The 16,286-nt window shown below is 37.1% G+C and overlaps 1 protein-coding gene across 14 annotated transcripts in view; it reads left to right on the top strand.

Moving 5' to 3' along the window:
- Positions 1-16,026, top strand: part of IMPACT (impact RWD domain protein) — a 31,687-nt gene extending 15,661 nt beyond the window's left edge. For 4 of the 14 annotated variants that reach the window (XM_086372924.1, XM_086372929.1, XM_086372923.1 and 1 more), the window contains 7 exons: positions 1,398-1,520; positions 3,573-3,670; positions 7,212-7,285; positions 8,958-9,043; positions 10,498-10,588; positions 11,866-12,056; positions 13,316-16,026. In XM_086372924.1, coding sequence (XP_086229050.1) covers positions 1,398-1,520; positions 3,573-3,670; positions 7,212-7,285; positions 8,958-9,043; positions 10,498-10,588; positions 11,866-12,056; positions 13,316-13,329 — 677 coding nt within the window. In that variant the 3' untranslated portion in view covers positions 13,330-16,026. The remainder of the gene's footprint in view (positions 1-1,397; positions 1,521-3,572; positions 3,671-7,211; positions 7,286-8,957; positions 9,044-10,497; positions 10,589-11,865; positions 12,057-13,315) is intronic. The other 10 variants (XM_086372926.1, XM_086372931.1, XM_086372925.1 and 7 more) reach the window with 6 other exon arrangements.
- The last annotated feature ends 260 nt before the right edge of the window (positions 16,027-16,286 follow it).

Below are 16,286 nucleotides of genomic sequence, written 5' to 3'. Positions count from 1 at the left end.
ATGACCTTTCGTGACCTTGAGTTTGTCCACTGTTTTCTCATGACTGGAGTAAGACTAGGCATTTTGGCAAAAATACCACAGAAATGATACTGTGTCCTGCATAGTGTATGCACTATATCAAGGAGCTAATGATATCGATACGCTTCATTACTGGTGATATTTACCTTGATCCCTTGGTTAAGGGGGTACCTGCTAAATGACTCCACTATAAAGTTACTATATTAATCAAGTTTCCCAGAGGAACAGACCAATAAAATGTGTGTGTCTTATGTATGTATGTGTGTGTGTGTGGATGTATCTATGTATTGGGTTGGTCAAAAAGTTTGTTTGGGGTTTCCATAAGATGTGATAGAAAAACCTGAGTGAACTTTTTGGCCAACTCAACATTTATAAAGAGAGGTGAGGGGAAGGAAAGGTTGGGGACAGAGGGAGAGGTTGATTGATTTTAAGGAATTGGCTCACAAAATTATGGAGGCTTGAAAGTCCAAAATCTGCAAGGCAGGCTGACAGCCTGGAGACGTAGAGAAGAAATGATCCTGAAACTCAAGGCTGTGAAAGTTGTATGTTGGCAGAATTCCCTCCTTGTCTGGGGAGGTCAGTCCTTTTTAAGACCTTACGTGAAAAAAAAAAAAAAAAGACCTTAACTGGTTGAGTCTCACTTGCATTGTGGAGAGCAATCTGCTTTATGCAAAGTCACCTGATTTGAATGTAGATTCCATCTAAGAAATACCTTTGCAGAAATACGTAGAACAGTGTTTGACCAAGTATCTGTGTACCATGGTCTATCTAGGTTGTCATATCAAATTATCACAGTTGATAAGTCTCTTGGGAGAGATACTTTGAGGCTGTGCTAATACCCTATTTGTCTTCAAACTTTCATCCCTCCACCCCCTGATTTTAGTATCTATTAGTGTATCTTACCAACAATATTTATAAACAATATAGTGTTGTAACAATATGGTGATTCTCACTTCTTTCTTTCCTTCTTGGTATGGTTAATTGGAATTGTATTGTGAGAACAAGATGTCTCTTCTCCACATTTATTTATTTACATTAGAATGAACTCATTTTATTTAGTGAGCTAAAATTCCATACTGTCATTATTTTGTTGCTCAAATTGTTCCAGATTTGGCCTTTCAGAATGCTCGCAGGTGGGCTCCTGTGTTCTTTTTATAAGCTCCCATCTTTTTCTGAACATTCCTTTACTCTCTGCAATCACAAGATGTCCCAGCCCATCTTACATCTTACATTTTCCTTGTCCCAACCTGGAGACAACCACTTGTAGGAACACTGGTTGATTCTGTTGAAGACTGATGTTTAGAGATCAAGACTCAAAGTTTTTTAAGTGTCATTTCTTACTGTCGTATGATCACTCATAATGTCTCATACCCACATAGGCCCAGACGTAAAGAAGAAAACTGAAGAGGAAGACGTTGAATGTGAAGATGATCTTGTTTTAGCATGTCAACCAGAAAATCAAGTTAAAACTTTGGATTTTGATGTCAGTGAAAATCGAACAGGTATAGTGAATGTTACTAGTTTATTTTGAGGACAGTAGTGATGTGGCTTCCCTGGTAGATCAACTGGTAAAGAATCCACCTGCAATGCAGGAGACCTCGATTCGATTCCTGGGTTGGGAAAATATCCTGGAGAAAGGATAGGATACCCACTCCAGTATCCTTGGGCTTCCCTGGTGGCCCAGATGGTAAAGAATCCACCTGCGATGCAGGAGACCTGGGTTCAGTCCCTGGGTTGGGAAGATCGCCTGGAGGAGGGCGTGGCAATGCACCCTTGTGTTCTTACCTGGAGAATCCCCGTGGACAGAGGAGCCTGGCGTGCTTACAGTCCATGGGGTCACAAGAGTCAGACACAGCTGAGTGACTCAGCACAGCACAGGGTGGTAGCACTATGATTTGTTTTTGGAATGGTATAGAGATTTAGTAAACTGTTACCTTTTAAGGAATTCTTATTAATTTACAGAGAACTGGGTTATATTTTTCCTGCCTCTTGGTCATTTTGGTGTTTCCTAAGTCTATCAGAATAGTGAGGACAAAAATAGAAATTTAGTTTTTCTTTCTTTTTTTTTTTTTGCTATTAGAGTTTTGAATTAGTGATGGGAGAAATTGAAACTAAGAAAGCTATGTTAATGTTTTCAATTCATACCCTGTTTTTGTATTTTTAAAATCTTAGATTTACTGATGGCTCAGAGTTAAATTTTAGTCTGTGCTAACAAATATAAATACAGTAATTGAAGGTGCAACCACTGAACTAAAGCTAATGAAATGCCTTTAAGATTTTAGTTTTTGCTCCAATTTATTCCATAATCGAGTAGCATTCAACTTATGAATAGGTTGCTGTGATAAATAAGCTCTGTGTTTCTATCAGAAAGTATGTTCCATTTTAGTATTTTAAAATTTTGAATGATATCGTCAGTTCCTCAAGTGTCTTACAAAACCATGATAGACCAGAGAGGATGTTCATTTTCTTTGAAGATAGGGAGTTTCCTCTGCTGTCATATAGTACCTTTTAAATAGTGAATGGAAATTTAAAGTTCTTGCATACTGTCCTAAAATTAGTGGAAGAGAGAGGACAAAGAAGTGAATGAGTAGGGGAAGAAGACCCAGGATACCTGCCCCTGCTTCACTCTGAGTAGCTCCCATTTTATTCATTTACATATTTGTGGATTTGGCATAGGATTTCTTTAGAGAAAGAAGATTCACTATTAAAAAGAATGAAAATCAAAGTCATAATAAATCACATCCAGTTCGTATTGACCTTAGTAGTGTACCAGTACAGTGGTCACAATCTTTTCAAAAAGAGAACACAACTGGGGGGAAGGTCAAACATCCTCCATAAACCTGGCTTCTTATCCTAGTCCTGCCGTAAACCAGAGCGGGGATTTGAGGCAAGTTATTTATAATGCTCCAGAAATATTTTTATATGAATTAGTTGAAGTATTTCATCACTTGTAAGGTAAACTGGCTTGTAGAAATAGAAAAAAATTAATTGTTCTTAAGCTTGTTTAAAGGGCAGAATAACTGGAAATTAAGTACTCAATGGAATACCAATATGGTGTACTATTGATATATTGAATTCAATCCTATGAAGTCAGAACGGTTTTATTAACAGAAGGTACTATATTACAGCTGTACAAAGTGAAGTCATAGGTTTCCCAACCCAGAGGTCCATCAACAGTAAAATAAATAAATACTCCTTGTTAGCTGATCTTTTTGGTCTCAGGACTCCCTTATACTCTTAAAAGTTAGATATTCTGCCAACTTATACTATTGAAACAGTCCAGGATTTGTGTGCCAACCTGCCATTTTCACTGGGTGACCACTTAGCAGGTGAGAAGCATTTATAAGTCAAGTAGTTTTATCTTAATGTAGGATATATTGGGGGAACATTTTACTTAAAATTGTAATTTAATAGACAACCAGTGTTGGTTATTTGAGTTGATTGGCCATGTAATTTACATCTCTTTCCTAACTCCCTCCACTATACCATTTACCAGTTTTTTAGTATTTGTATGTAAGAATTTTAAAAAGTAACATAATTCTTTACATTTATAGAAATAGAAGAATTACCTCCAATTGATCATGGCATTCCTATTACAGACCGAAGAAGTACTTTTCAGGCACACTTGGCTCCAGTAGTTTGTCCCAAACAGGTAAATTTACTGTGTCCAGTTCACTTTGATGTTGTTTTACCAAAGTAATTCAAGCAGATGGTTTTGCAATAATATATTTGTTTTTGCTTTTAATTTTCATTCAAGATAAAAATTATTTGCTGATTTTTCTACCCCCAAATTATTGGGAATCATGGAATATTTATGATGACTGCTTTCAAAATTATATGCAGACTCTGATTAGGGCTTAACTAACGGATTTTCAAAGAAGAAAAAACTATTCTGGTGGTATAGAAAATTATGATGCTTTCATTTCAGTTCAGTCGCTCAGTCGTGTCCGACTCTTTGCGACCCCATGAATCGCAGCACGCCAGGCCTCCCTGTCCATCACCAACTCCCGGAGTTCACTCAAACTCATGTGCATCGAGCGGTGATGCCATCCAGCCATCTTATCCTCTGTCGTCCCCTTCTCCTCCTGCCCCCAATCCCTCCCAGCATCAGAGTCTTTTCCAATGAGTCAACTCTTCGCATGAGGTGGCCAAAGTACTGGAGTTTCAGCTTTAGCATCATTCCTTCCTAAGAAATCCCAGGGCTAATCTCCTTCAGAGTAGACTGGTTGGATCTCCTTGCAGTCCAAGGGACTCTCAAGAGTCTTCTCCAACACCACAGTTCAAAAGCATCAATTCTTTGGCGTTCAGCCTTCTTCACAGTCCAACTCTCACATCCATACATGACCACAGGAAAAACCATAGCCTTGACTAGACGGACCTTTGTTGGCAAAGTAATGTCTCTGCTTTTCAGTATGCTATCTAGGTTGGTCATAACTTTCCTTCCAAGGAGTAAGCGTCTTTTAATTTCATGGCTACAGTCACCATCTGCAGTGATTTTGGAGCCCAGAAAAATAAAGTCTGACACTGTTTCCACTGTTTCCCCATCTATTTCCCATGAAGTGGTGGGACTGGATGCCATGATCTTCGTTTTCTGAATGTTGAGCTTTAAGCCAACTTTTTCACTCTCCACTTTCACTTTCATCAAGAGGCTTTTTAGTTCCTCTTCACTTTCTGCCATGAGGGTGGTGTCATCTGCATATCTGAGGTTATTGATATTTCTCCCGGCAATCTTGATTCCAGCTTGTGCTTCTTCTAGCCCAGCATTTCTCATGATGTACTCTGCATATAAGTTAAATAAGCAGGGAGACAATATACAGCCTTAACGTACTCCTTTTGTTATTTGGAACCAGTCTGTTGTTCCATGTCCAGTTCTAACTGTTGCTTCCTGACCTGCATACAAATTTCTCAAGAGGTTTACTCACTTGTTAAAAATCATTTGTCACATCACATGGGAGTTCTGTAAAACCTGGCCTGATTTGTTGTTACCCAAGTAGGGGGACAGTAGACAGACTGGTTGAGCCCAGTCTTTCCAACCTGAATTCCTTTTCCTTTCAGCTTTCTGATTTTAGGTGACCTGATAGCCACCAAAGGATATCATTAGGGAAACTTTTCAGTCAAAAATGGTATTCATAGTTCTATGTCTTTCTCAATCTCTTCAGCAGAATTGTTTTCTTCTTCCTTGCTGCTATAATCTACCCTAAACTTTATGAATGTAAGAGACAATTTCAGTATACCTATAAAGTTAAATTAACCAGAGAAGTCTTAGAATAAGCATCAGTCTTCTTCCCTTTGGTCTCTCCAAGTTCTTCTAAAGCCCTATGTATAGGAATATAATTTTTTGCACCAGGTTGCCTTTTAATTCTCTGTTAGTCTCTGGAAGAGGAAGTTCTTTTCTTCATTAATTTGTGATCGGGATAAGAGCTTCTGGCACAAGCTTCTGAGCTGTTCTCTCAGAAACCCTGTTTTTCCCTTGGCCATTACTTATAATCTTGTTGCCAGAGTCCTTAGACATTCTATTCTGAATCTCTTCATCCTGGATCCCTTTTCCATTTCTGATTATAGTCACTTAGACTTACAGGATCATAATTTGTGAGACCTGAAATAAATCTCAGAGGTCAGTGTCTACTTACTTTACTAATCAGGAATCTGAGTCTGAGAAACACAAAATTGCATTATTTCTGATCCAAATTGGTCTCCCCCCGTCTCTAACTCAGTCTTCCCTACCTCCAGTTTCATCTGTGCCTCTTGCCAACTGCTTTTCTGGAAGATCTGACCACGTGTCAGATACTCTTCCCCCACATACTCAATAATCTTTGCTGATTTCCTTGGGCTACAAGGAGAAATTCAAACACGTTATACAAGTCACTTCGTGATATGATCCTGCTTTAATCATCTGATACATCTGTCATTACATTCATACTCTGAACGCAGAGCTACATAAAACTGTTGGTCAGTTTCTGAACCTTCTCTTTTATGTCCCTGCTAAGGTTACCAGGATACCTACCTAAATTGGAATTTCAGATAAACATTATTGCATAGGTCATACTTATAATAAAAATATTGTGGTGTATCTAAAGTTCCATTTCAGCTAAGTGAGAGTCACTCAGTCATGTCTGACTCTTTGTGACCCCATGGACTATGTAGTCCAGGGATTTCTCCAGGCCAAAATACTGGAGTGGGTAGCCTTTCCCTTCTTAAGGGGATCTTCCCAACCCAGGAATTGAACCCAGGTCTCCTGCATTGCAGGCGGATTCTTTACCAACTGAGCTATTAGGGAAGCCCAAAGTGAAAGTTGCTCAGTCATGTCCACCTGTTTGTGACCCCATGGGCTGTACAGTCCATGGAATTCTCCAGGCCTGAATACTGGAATGGGTAGCCTTTCCCTTCTCCAGGGGATCTTCCCAATCCAGGGATCGAATCCAGATCTGCATTGCAGGCAGGTTCTTTGCCAGCTGAGCCACAGGGGAAGCCCAGGAGTACTGGAGTGGGTAGCCTATCCCTTCTCCAGCAGATCTTCCCGGCCCAGGAGTTGAACCAGGGTCTCCTGCATTGCAAGTGGATTCTTTACCAACTGAGCTATCAGGGAAGCCCCCAGTTAAATTTAAGCATTGTTTATTTCTTCCTACTAAATCTGGTCCATCTGTACATGCTCTTTCCTCTGAAGGAATGACTTCTTCTTGTTCCACTCTACTCTTCCATTTTGATGCAGAATTGTCACTTACCTTTCAAATTCTGGCTCTTGTTAGGTCCTCTCTGAACCTTATTTCTTCCAGGGAGAGTTTAGTTTCATAAGTTTTGAAACATACCATTAGTCTGCACCTCTCACGCTGGTAAATTTTCAGAGCCATTTCTAGAAATTCTCATAATCTCATTTAACTTTTTCTCTACAGTATGGGGGAAATTTCTTATATGCAAGTACCTTGGACATGGTTACTGCTCAGATATTTCTTGAAAACTGGTGCTCAAAAATTCTAGAACTGTTTTTTTATACCATTTAGAGTAATTCAGTTTTGCCCCTAAAATGAGGAGAAAACTTTGGAAATGGCTTTTTCAAAATGTAGTTGATTCTTTAAATAACTGTTAATTTCAGTTCAACAGTATGTATATCAATATGCTTTAAGATTTTTTTTTTAGCATTTACAGAGCAAATAAAAAATATATATCAGTTTATTTATATTGTTGCTGCTTTTAAGGTGAAAATGGTTCTTGCCAAATTGTATGAGAATAAGAAAATTGCTAGTGCCACCCACAACATCTATGCGTACCGGTAAGTGATCGTCAATCACTGCTTCAGCAATGTGCAGTTTATTAAAAAAAAAAAAAAAAAATGTGGGGAACAGATCCATGATTTAAAACAAACAAACAATTATGTGTTTTTTTTCCATTGTAAAAGTAATAATCATGTGTGAAATATTTGGAAACAGCAGGAAAAAAAGCAAAAGTTAACCGTTCTCTGCCATTCAGTGTAACTGATATTGTGAAATGTTTTCTGTCTTTTCTATGCAAAGTTTATTTTTTAATGCTTCATTCTAGTATCCAGGTTTTTCCTTAAGATAACAAAAGCATTTTTCCGTGTTGTTATATTGCTTTATAAACATTATTTTAATGGCTTTATCATATTTGGTTGAGGTTCCATACCACAATTTATTTAACCATTTCCTTTTTGTTTTAGTTTTTCATTTTTTAAAACTATTACAAAGAATAGTCCTGTGAACATCTTTGTATACTTTTTAGATTATTTTCTCAGGATAGGTTCTGGTTATTTCATATTCTTTTTTGAAATGAAACAGAAGTAGGTAAAAAGGAAAAAATGAATAGATTCCTGGAAGTAGAATTATCAAAAAATGTGAACATTTTTGAAATTTTTAATCCATATTACCAAATTTTTTCTGAAGTTTTTTTTAAACCAATTTATGCTCCCGTTAGCAGTGAATTTAGAGTGCTTCTTTCATTACACATCTTTGAGTATGAAGGTTTTATACAAATCTCTGCAAAATTTGTTGTAAAGAGATGAAGGGTGTATTTTTTAAAATATTCAAATTTATACAGACTTAACATAGTTTAGGACTAAAATAGATCAGAATATAGACATAGGAATTCGATGTAAACTTAAAATGTGATAGAGACTATCTGTAAAATTTAGGCTATCTAAAATTCAGAAAACTCAAAAAAATTATCACTTTTGACTGGGGAGTTTTTAATATTACTAAGTCACATCCCATTAAATGCCAAATCTTCTTAAAACCTATTTGTTACATAAGTCCCTACTTATTAGAGTATCACGGTATAGAATTTTGGTGTTTTAGTGAGTTAGGGTCATCAATATAAAGTAGAGATTAGACTGTGCTTGCTCTCAGTGGTTAGAATGTGCTGTAAAAGTGTTAATAGGTATCATTCATTTAGTTCGCATCTTTATTGAGTGCCTACTCTGTGCACTCAATTTACATGAGTTAATTCTAATTATTTAAGTGATTGTGCCACTATAAAAAGGTGAACTCTTTCTAGATCACATCATTATTAAGTGGTAGATCTGATTTTGAGAATTTAATGCTATTTATCTCTTTTATTCTATTAATACATGGCTGTGTGGCTGCCCCTTCAACAATCACTGGACATGATATTGATTTTAAGTTATCTAAAAGTTAAATAATGTGCCAGATAGTGTATTTCAAGCCCCAGGTTTAAGTACTTGAGTATTTTTGCATATTGATGGTGATCAGTTATCACTTTTCACAGATGTCAGCTGACTGCATGTAGCAGCCCCTCCAAGTCACCCCCTTATATAATTGATATTTGGGAATTAAGGAGCTTAGCTTGTCATAATTGTGTGTCAGAGAAGACTAAGGTACAAAGTGGAGGCTTAAAGGACTCCACGGGGAGTTAAACAAATAACTTGAATGTGGTCCATGGACTTTGTGTTGTGTGTTTTGAATGCTTAGGGTCCTTTTAAGGTTACTTCCTGGTTCTGGGGCTGTGTTCCTGCTTTGGCGTTATGGGGCACTCTTCAGGCCATTGGTCCACACAGGTATTGGATGCTGCATCATTGTCTTCCTGGCATGGGAGGAAAGGGTTAGTGAAAATGTCCATGGTACTTCTTTTTAAAATAAAACAAAACCTAACAGTACTGATTTATATAGTTAAATTTCTTCTTTTGTTCCTTAAAGTCAATCCCTGACTCCTTTTTACCTTAAAGTTGCCATATAAAATTTTGTTTAATAGTACTAACTTTCTTTTCTTGAAATCAGGCCAACTCTAAATAATAGTAGAGCTTGGTTCAGAGTGTGTGTGTGTGTGTGTGTGTGGTTCAGTGTGTGTGTATGAATGCGCGTGTGCTCAGTGGCTTCAGTCTTAGCCGACGCTTTGTGACCCCATGGACTGTAGCCTGCCAGGCTCCTCTGTCCATGGGATTTACCAGGCAAGAACCCTGGAGTGGGTTGCCATTTCCTCCTCCAGGGGATCTTCTCAACCCAGGGATCGAACTGGGTAGTAAATATTTACTGAGTAAATGAATGGATAAATGGATTGGTGGATGGATAGATGGATTGGTAGATGGAAAGATGGATGAATGAATGAATGAATGAATATGATTGGTATAATAAAATTAATAAAGTTGACTTAGGTGTATAGATAAGGTAGTGTTTGGCTTTTTATCACAATAGCTGGAAAGATATCTTTGCTATATTTGCCTAGTCCTAGATAGAATATTACTATTTGTAGGGGCCTAAAAAATCCACTAGATGGCATATCTTAACTGGCACTGTTTTCTTTTTATACCTCTTACTTAGTTGCCAAGCTTATTCAACTATAGTGTAGCCCTATTTATTATCCCAGATGCTAACTTTCTAGATAATTTAAATGCGTAAAAACACTGTGACTTATTTCTGATACTGATAACTATCCAGGGGGAAATTATGGAGAAAAATTAATCTTACAGTCCTTATAGTGGGGAAGATAAATGCTTCGTGGCTAGAATAAGATGTTAGAAAAGTATAAAATATTGACTTAGGTTGGTTTTAGCACCTCCATCTTTTTTAATGTACCTTTTGTCTCCTTCACTAGAGATTGGGCTCTCTGATTACAGTATACCACCTGTTTCCTTTATACCATTGTTAGTGCCTCTTATGTGTAATGTTCAGACAGCTGACTCTCAGTAAACGTTTTTTAGTGACTACTCTCTCTAATCTCAGCTTCAAGATTAAAAGAAGCAGAGTGTCAGATGTGTAAGCTCACTTTCTGAAATTGTAGCATTTCTGATTCACAGGAAGTACCCTTGATTTTTAACTTTCCAGAATATAGAAAGGGAAGCATATTGGATAGTAAATCATCAGTAAAAATATAACCAATATATATCAAGAAAGATTTTTAAAAATAAATATGCTAATTTTGGAAGTAAATTAATGGCAACAAGTATGAAGGGGTATAACTTTTATTACAGTATTTCAAGGTTTCAAAGTATAACACTGTGATATGGATTTCTAGAATATACTGTGAGGATAAGCAGACCTTCTTACAGGACTGTGAGGATGACGGGGAAACAGCAGCTGGTGGGCGTCTTCTCCATCTCATGGAGGTAAGTGTGAGTTAAACCCTGTCAATCCTGTTCTGTGAGCCGTAAAATTTCTCAACCAAACAGAGCTCCATTTAGGAATAAGTCAGTCAGTTATATGATATATATTGAGCCATATTTGGTTTTATTAGTAGATAATTTTTAAACATTGATTGAGAGACAATTTTGACCACTGGATATGGGGCAGAAAGCAAAAGGTTGATAACTTGTGCTGTGCTTTCAAGCTGTTCCAGTGATAGACAATAGAAGATTATCTACAGCTCTGGAAAAAGTTATCATTTTTTCTTCATGACAGTTTGCTCTCCTCTGTTTTCTCTGTTCTGTCTTTGTAAAACTCATGTTGGTTGGATATTGGACTTCTGGGTAGATCCAGAATGTTTCTTTTTTTTATTAAGTTGTCCATTTCATTGCTTTATGTTCTGAGACATTTTCTTGACTGCCTTCCAAAATTTCTGTTGAATAAAAATTTTTTTTTTTAGCAACCATATTTAATTTTCAGGAGTTCTTTCTTGTTCTCTATTTTTCCCTTTTCATAGTGTGCTTGCTGTTCTGCTTTTATGAATGCAGTGTCTTCTAAAATTTTTCTGAGTATACTAGAGTTTCTTTTTTCAGATGTTTCCTTCCTTAAATTTCTCCTTGTCCATTTTAGTTTATCTTGTCCTTTCTCTTTCATGCTGCTGGATTTTCTTCATCTGTCTGGTGATGATTGATTGCTCATTAATTTTAAGAATGGATTGATTTTTTTCCCCTAAGGTAGCTGCTGTAGTTTGTTCTGCCATTGGATGTAGTGGTTTGTTTTCTAACCAGGGCCTTCCCTTAATAGGAGCTTTGTGGGGGTCAGGCCTGTAGACTGGTGGGCTTCATGTTAAGGGCAACATTTGACAAATGTCAAACTGTGGCAGACCTTACCGGTAGGCACCAGCAATTACTCATACAGCCTCAGTTCTATCTAGCAGTTTGTGCAGAAGCAGGTTTTGTGTTGCTGTTTGATGTAGGAGTAGAAACCTGCCTAAGCTCAGCTATTCTGGTTGAGGTTACCAAGAACTGGAACCTACTGCATGGCCTCCCTTTCACTCTGACTGGTGGCCCCCAGGTTTGGGATTTGAGGACACTGGAGCACAGTGATTGTTTTCCACATTCCTTTCTCATTCTAACATCTGTCCCCTCAGTTGTTACTAATCTCACTCTGCTCACTCATGGTTATACCATTAAAGTCAGGGGGAAATTTTATGTGCAATTTTATATGTGTGTATATATATATTTTTTTCATTTTTCTTTAGAACTCACATTTGTCCTTGTCCATATCTGTACATAATTATGCTTCTGAAAATAACAGATTTTGAATGTGAGAGATGTCATGGTGGTGGTATCACGCTGGTATGGAGGGGTTCTGCTCGGACCAGATCGCTTCAAACATATCAACAACTGTGCCAGAAATATTCTAGTGGAGAAGAACTACACAAATTCACCAGTAAGTGGTTACTGATACTGTATCTAAAGAGTGTCTCACTGTTGCCTGTGAGATTGAAAGAAAAACATGAAAAAGAAAATTAAGAGTGAATTAGAATGAGTGGCATATATTGGAAGAACCATTGAACTAGGAAACTAGAGGCTTAGGTTTTGGTCAGAACAATATGATTGACTCGTGTGATCTTGGGCAGATTGATTCATCTCTTCAGACCTTAATCTCGTAGATTCATGGGGTTTTATAAAAACCTTAAGACCAGTCAGTTTCCACTCCCTAAAGCTGAGGCCTGTAGAAGTTGTAGCTAATGCTACAGTGAACTGGATGGTCTTTAAAAACATCCATAAAATTCTAATATTCTCTGTTAGTGTCAAAGCATATCCCCTTTTCCCTGGCATGCCTTTAGATGCCTTCTCCCTTCATATTTTGAGGTTTTTGTTTCATATTTCAGATACATTCATATCTAATTCATTTAAATTTTGCTGCCTTACTTTGAAAAATAAACAGTAGATTAAAAAACATTAAGGGGAATTCCCTAGGGATCCTGTGGTAGGACTGTAGGCTTCCACTGCAGGGACATGGGTTCAGTCCCTCAAGCTCTGCAGCATGGACAAAATATATATATTCACAGAAAATAATAAAATTCTCCAGGCAAGAATACTGGAGTGGGTAGCCATTCCCTCTCTAGGTGATCTTCCTGACCTACGGTCTCCTGCACTGCAGGCAAATTCTTTACTGTCTGAGCCACCAGGGAAGCCCAATAAAAAAGTAAGCTTATAAATAATATTGAAATAACTCAAATATAAATCTGTTAGATAACTGAGATAAATGTTTTCTTTGATTATCCTTGATTGTTTTGGAAATATTAAAATAGAGTGTGATAAGTGAAAGAGCCCTATAAAACGGAAAGATGGTACATATGGAAGTAATTACACTTTCACTATTCTGCGTATTCTATATGACTAGATTGAAGATTCCTAAGTGTAGGGATTTAAGATTCCTAAGAGCTTCCCTGGTGGCTCAGAGGTTAAAGCGTCTGCCTGCAATGCGGGAGGTCTGGGTTCGATCCCTGGGTCGGGAAGATCCCCTGGAGAAGGAAATGGCAACCCCCTCCAGTATTCTTGCCTGGAGAATCCCATGGACAGAGGAGTCTGGTAGGCTACAGTCCATGGGGTCACAAAGAGTCGGGCACAACTGAGTGACTTGACTTTCACTTTCACTTTTCAAGTGTAGGAAGATACTACATTAATTTACGTCTTTTTCAGGAGGAATCATCTAAGGCTTTGGGAAAGAACAAAAAAGTAAGAAAAGACAAGAAAAGGAGTGAACATTAACATCTGAAACTATATGAAAGGTTAATTTGCATATAATTATATACAAATTCCATGGTCATCCAAGAATATATTGTGCAGAGAGAGAATCCTGGACTGTTCAAGTCAGCCAATTCATTGTGAACACCAGCATATTTTTTGTTCTTTGGTTGTATCATCTGCCAAAACAGAGAACTTGTGATATTTTCATGTGTGTTTCAGGCTGATTCAGAAGGATTAATTTGAAGTTAATCACCACTGCATCTAATTTTAGAAGGGTAACAGTTGCCCAGGGCAGTACCTGAGTTAACTGTCCATTTCATTACATGTCAAGTGCCTTTGTTAGGTGGGGAACAAGTGTCTCTAGAGGAACATGAATACCTGATTTCTCATCATTGGGATTCTCATTTTGTTAAGTGAGTATTACCTTTTACTGTTCTTTATGGTTTATTGGACTAGGGGCTCACTGAAGATTGATCTTCAAGAGTTTCTTCTTGTGATTTTAGTTCATAAGTCCGTCACCTTTCATCTTATATTGTTCATCATGGCGTAATGGATTAAGTGAAAATCCAGGAGTATACACCTGCAGTTAATGTGCTGAAGTGATAATTCATCTAACAGATTTGTTAGCTTAAGTGTTATGCCTCAGTTTTCTGTTGCAAATTGGTGTTTGTGAATTTTCAAAGTGATTTTCTAGTCTCTACTTTTTTGGTTAATTCTTGTACTGTTAAGCAATAAATATGGTGTGCCAGTAGTCTCCTCCCACCGCTGAAATGTATTGGTGTAATAGTCTGGTTTCTTCGAACAACCTGGAAGTACTTTTCTTGTGATCTTCATTGAGGAGTTAGAACTGTGCCACAACTGTGCTGGGTTAACGGGGCATTTGTGGAATGGCATAGAGGTGGCAGGACACCGCTGCTGCAGAGTGGCGGTGTGCCGTGTAGTTCTGTGAATGCGGTGCACTTTTCCTGTTCATACTGCAGCTATCTTTCTCAACTCCATGATTTGTGGAGAGAAGGAACGAATCTTTGATGGGAAAAACAGAGAAAAATCCCCTTTTTTCCCCCCCATTCTTATAAAATCTTCCTTTCATCAGTTTTTTATAAAAGTTGCTTTTTTCATTTGCAAGTTGTACAGTTTACCACTACTGCTGCTGCTACTGCTAAGTCGCTTCAGTCGTGTCCGACTCTGTGCGACCCCATAGACGGCAGCCCACCAGGCTCCCCTGTCCCCGGGACTCTAGGCATTTAGAAAATAAATTTATCTGTGAGGTATTATAAGTCATTAACTATTCCCTTTCAGATAATAGTTGTAAGCAACTATTAAAAATTATTAGTTAGTCACAGATTTGCCTGAAATTCTCTTCCAAAGAGAGGGAACAGAAATAAGGAAGCAGTTTGGAATGGTGCTGGAGCATGGAAAACATCAAAGAAAGGTGGACACACTGTTTTTTTTTCTATTCTCTAATGTTTTAATTTTAGGAGATCCAACATCTTGACTTGGGATTTTTAATTAGAATTTAGTAAACTGCTTTACTCTAGAATGGATTCTGAGAGGTAAAATCTAAATTACGTTTGTTGTCAGTGTGTTTAATTGTTGTAACCCATATTTATTTAAAACATTTACCTCAAATTCCTTGAAAAAGTATGTTTTATGTATTAACTGTTAAAGAACTTAAAGGCTATTAACATTAAAATGATTTTACAGTTTTGGCCTGTCAAAACCTGTCAAAGAAGATAAAAAACAGTAAGAACTGGTGCTACAGAAAAATGTGAGTTAATTTTTCTGCAACACCAAATTTGAATTTCTTTCTAGCTGTTTTATCTAACATTTATTTACATCTTTATGCTGCTGCTTCTAAGTCACTTCAGTTGTGTCCGACTCTGCGACCCCATAGACGGCAGCCCACCAGGCTCCCCCGTCCCTGGGATTCATCTTTATAGAAAACCTTTTAATCTCTGATCCCATTTTCCCTTACTTAACAGCAACAACAACAACAACTTATTTTTGCTTCTTTTATTAACCACATTTTCCAGACTAAAAAAACTCTAATATCCTTTGCCCAGTAAAAAGGAGAGATCCAGAAGTCTCCAGTTATGGAACCTGAGTTATTTCACACTCTTCATTATGGACCCCTAACTAGTTATAGTATCCTTTTGTCTATTTAAAATTTCTCTCTATTAGAAGGTTTTCAAATTCTCCAAATAATAATTTTCTATAGCCAGATCTATGCTGTGGCATATTTTATAGTATATTGTGTGAGTTAAAAATATTCTCCATATGCCAGTATGAAAGAGCCAGTAGCATCTACTTTTTAAATGGAATAGCAGTATGATTTGGAGGTATATATCATGATACAGAGCCTATTTGAAGAGAAATTATATCAAATTGATCACAACCAAGAAAGAATAGCATGAAGCAGAGAAGGCAGGTAAAATTTATTGTGAAAATTCTATAGCCACTTGTAATTCCACTGTCTAGAGATAACGTTATTAACATTTGGTATGCTTCTATTTTTTTCCTATGCATGATTTTGTATATATGGCTATTTTTCTTTCCATAAAAATGGTATTAAACTGTATATACTGTTTTGTATCTTGCATATTTCATATAGAGGTATATTGTTAACATTTTCCCATGTCAATAAATATTCTTCTATGGCTTAATTTCTTATGGCTTTGTCATATTCTATATTCTGGGTACATCAAAATTTACTCACCATATAGTAAAAACTAGTTTCCAATAATTTAGGTTTTTTTCCAATTTCTCACTATTATAAACTATTAAGGGTTCTGTGCCAGATACGGGGATGAAGACCAGATACATATTTCTAACTATAAATACAATACTACAACATGTAAAAACCATTCTTAACTCAGGAGGCAAACTATGGTTTGTGATCCATACTTTGCCAACCCTTCGTATA

The sequence above is a fragment of the Bos grunniens genome, chromosome 24 (genome assembly GCF_055505025.1).
Source record: "Bos grunniens cultivar Pamir isolate PY7600 chromosome 24, Bosgru_T2T1.0, whole genome shotgun sequence".
In the NCBI taxonomy this organism is placed as follows: Eukaryota; Metazoa; Chordata; class Mammalia; order Artiodactyla; family Bovidae; genus Bos; species Bos grunniens.
This window is presented reverse-complemented; position numbering and strand designations above follow the sequence as displayed.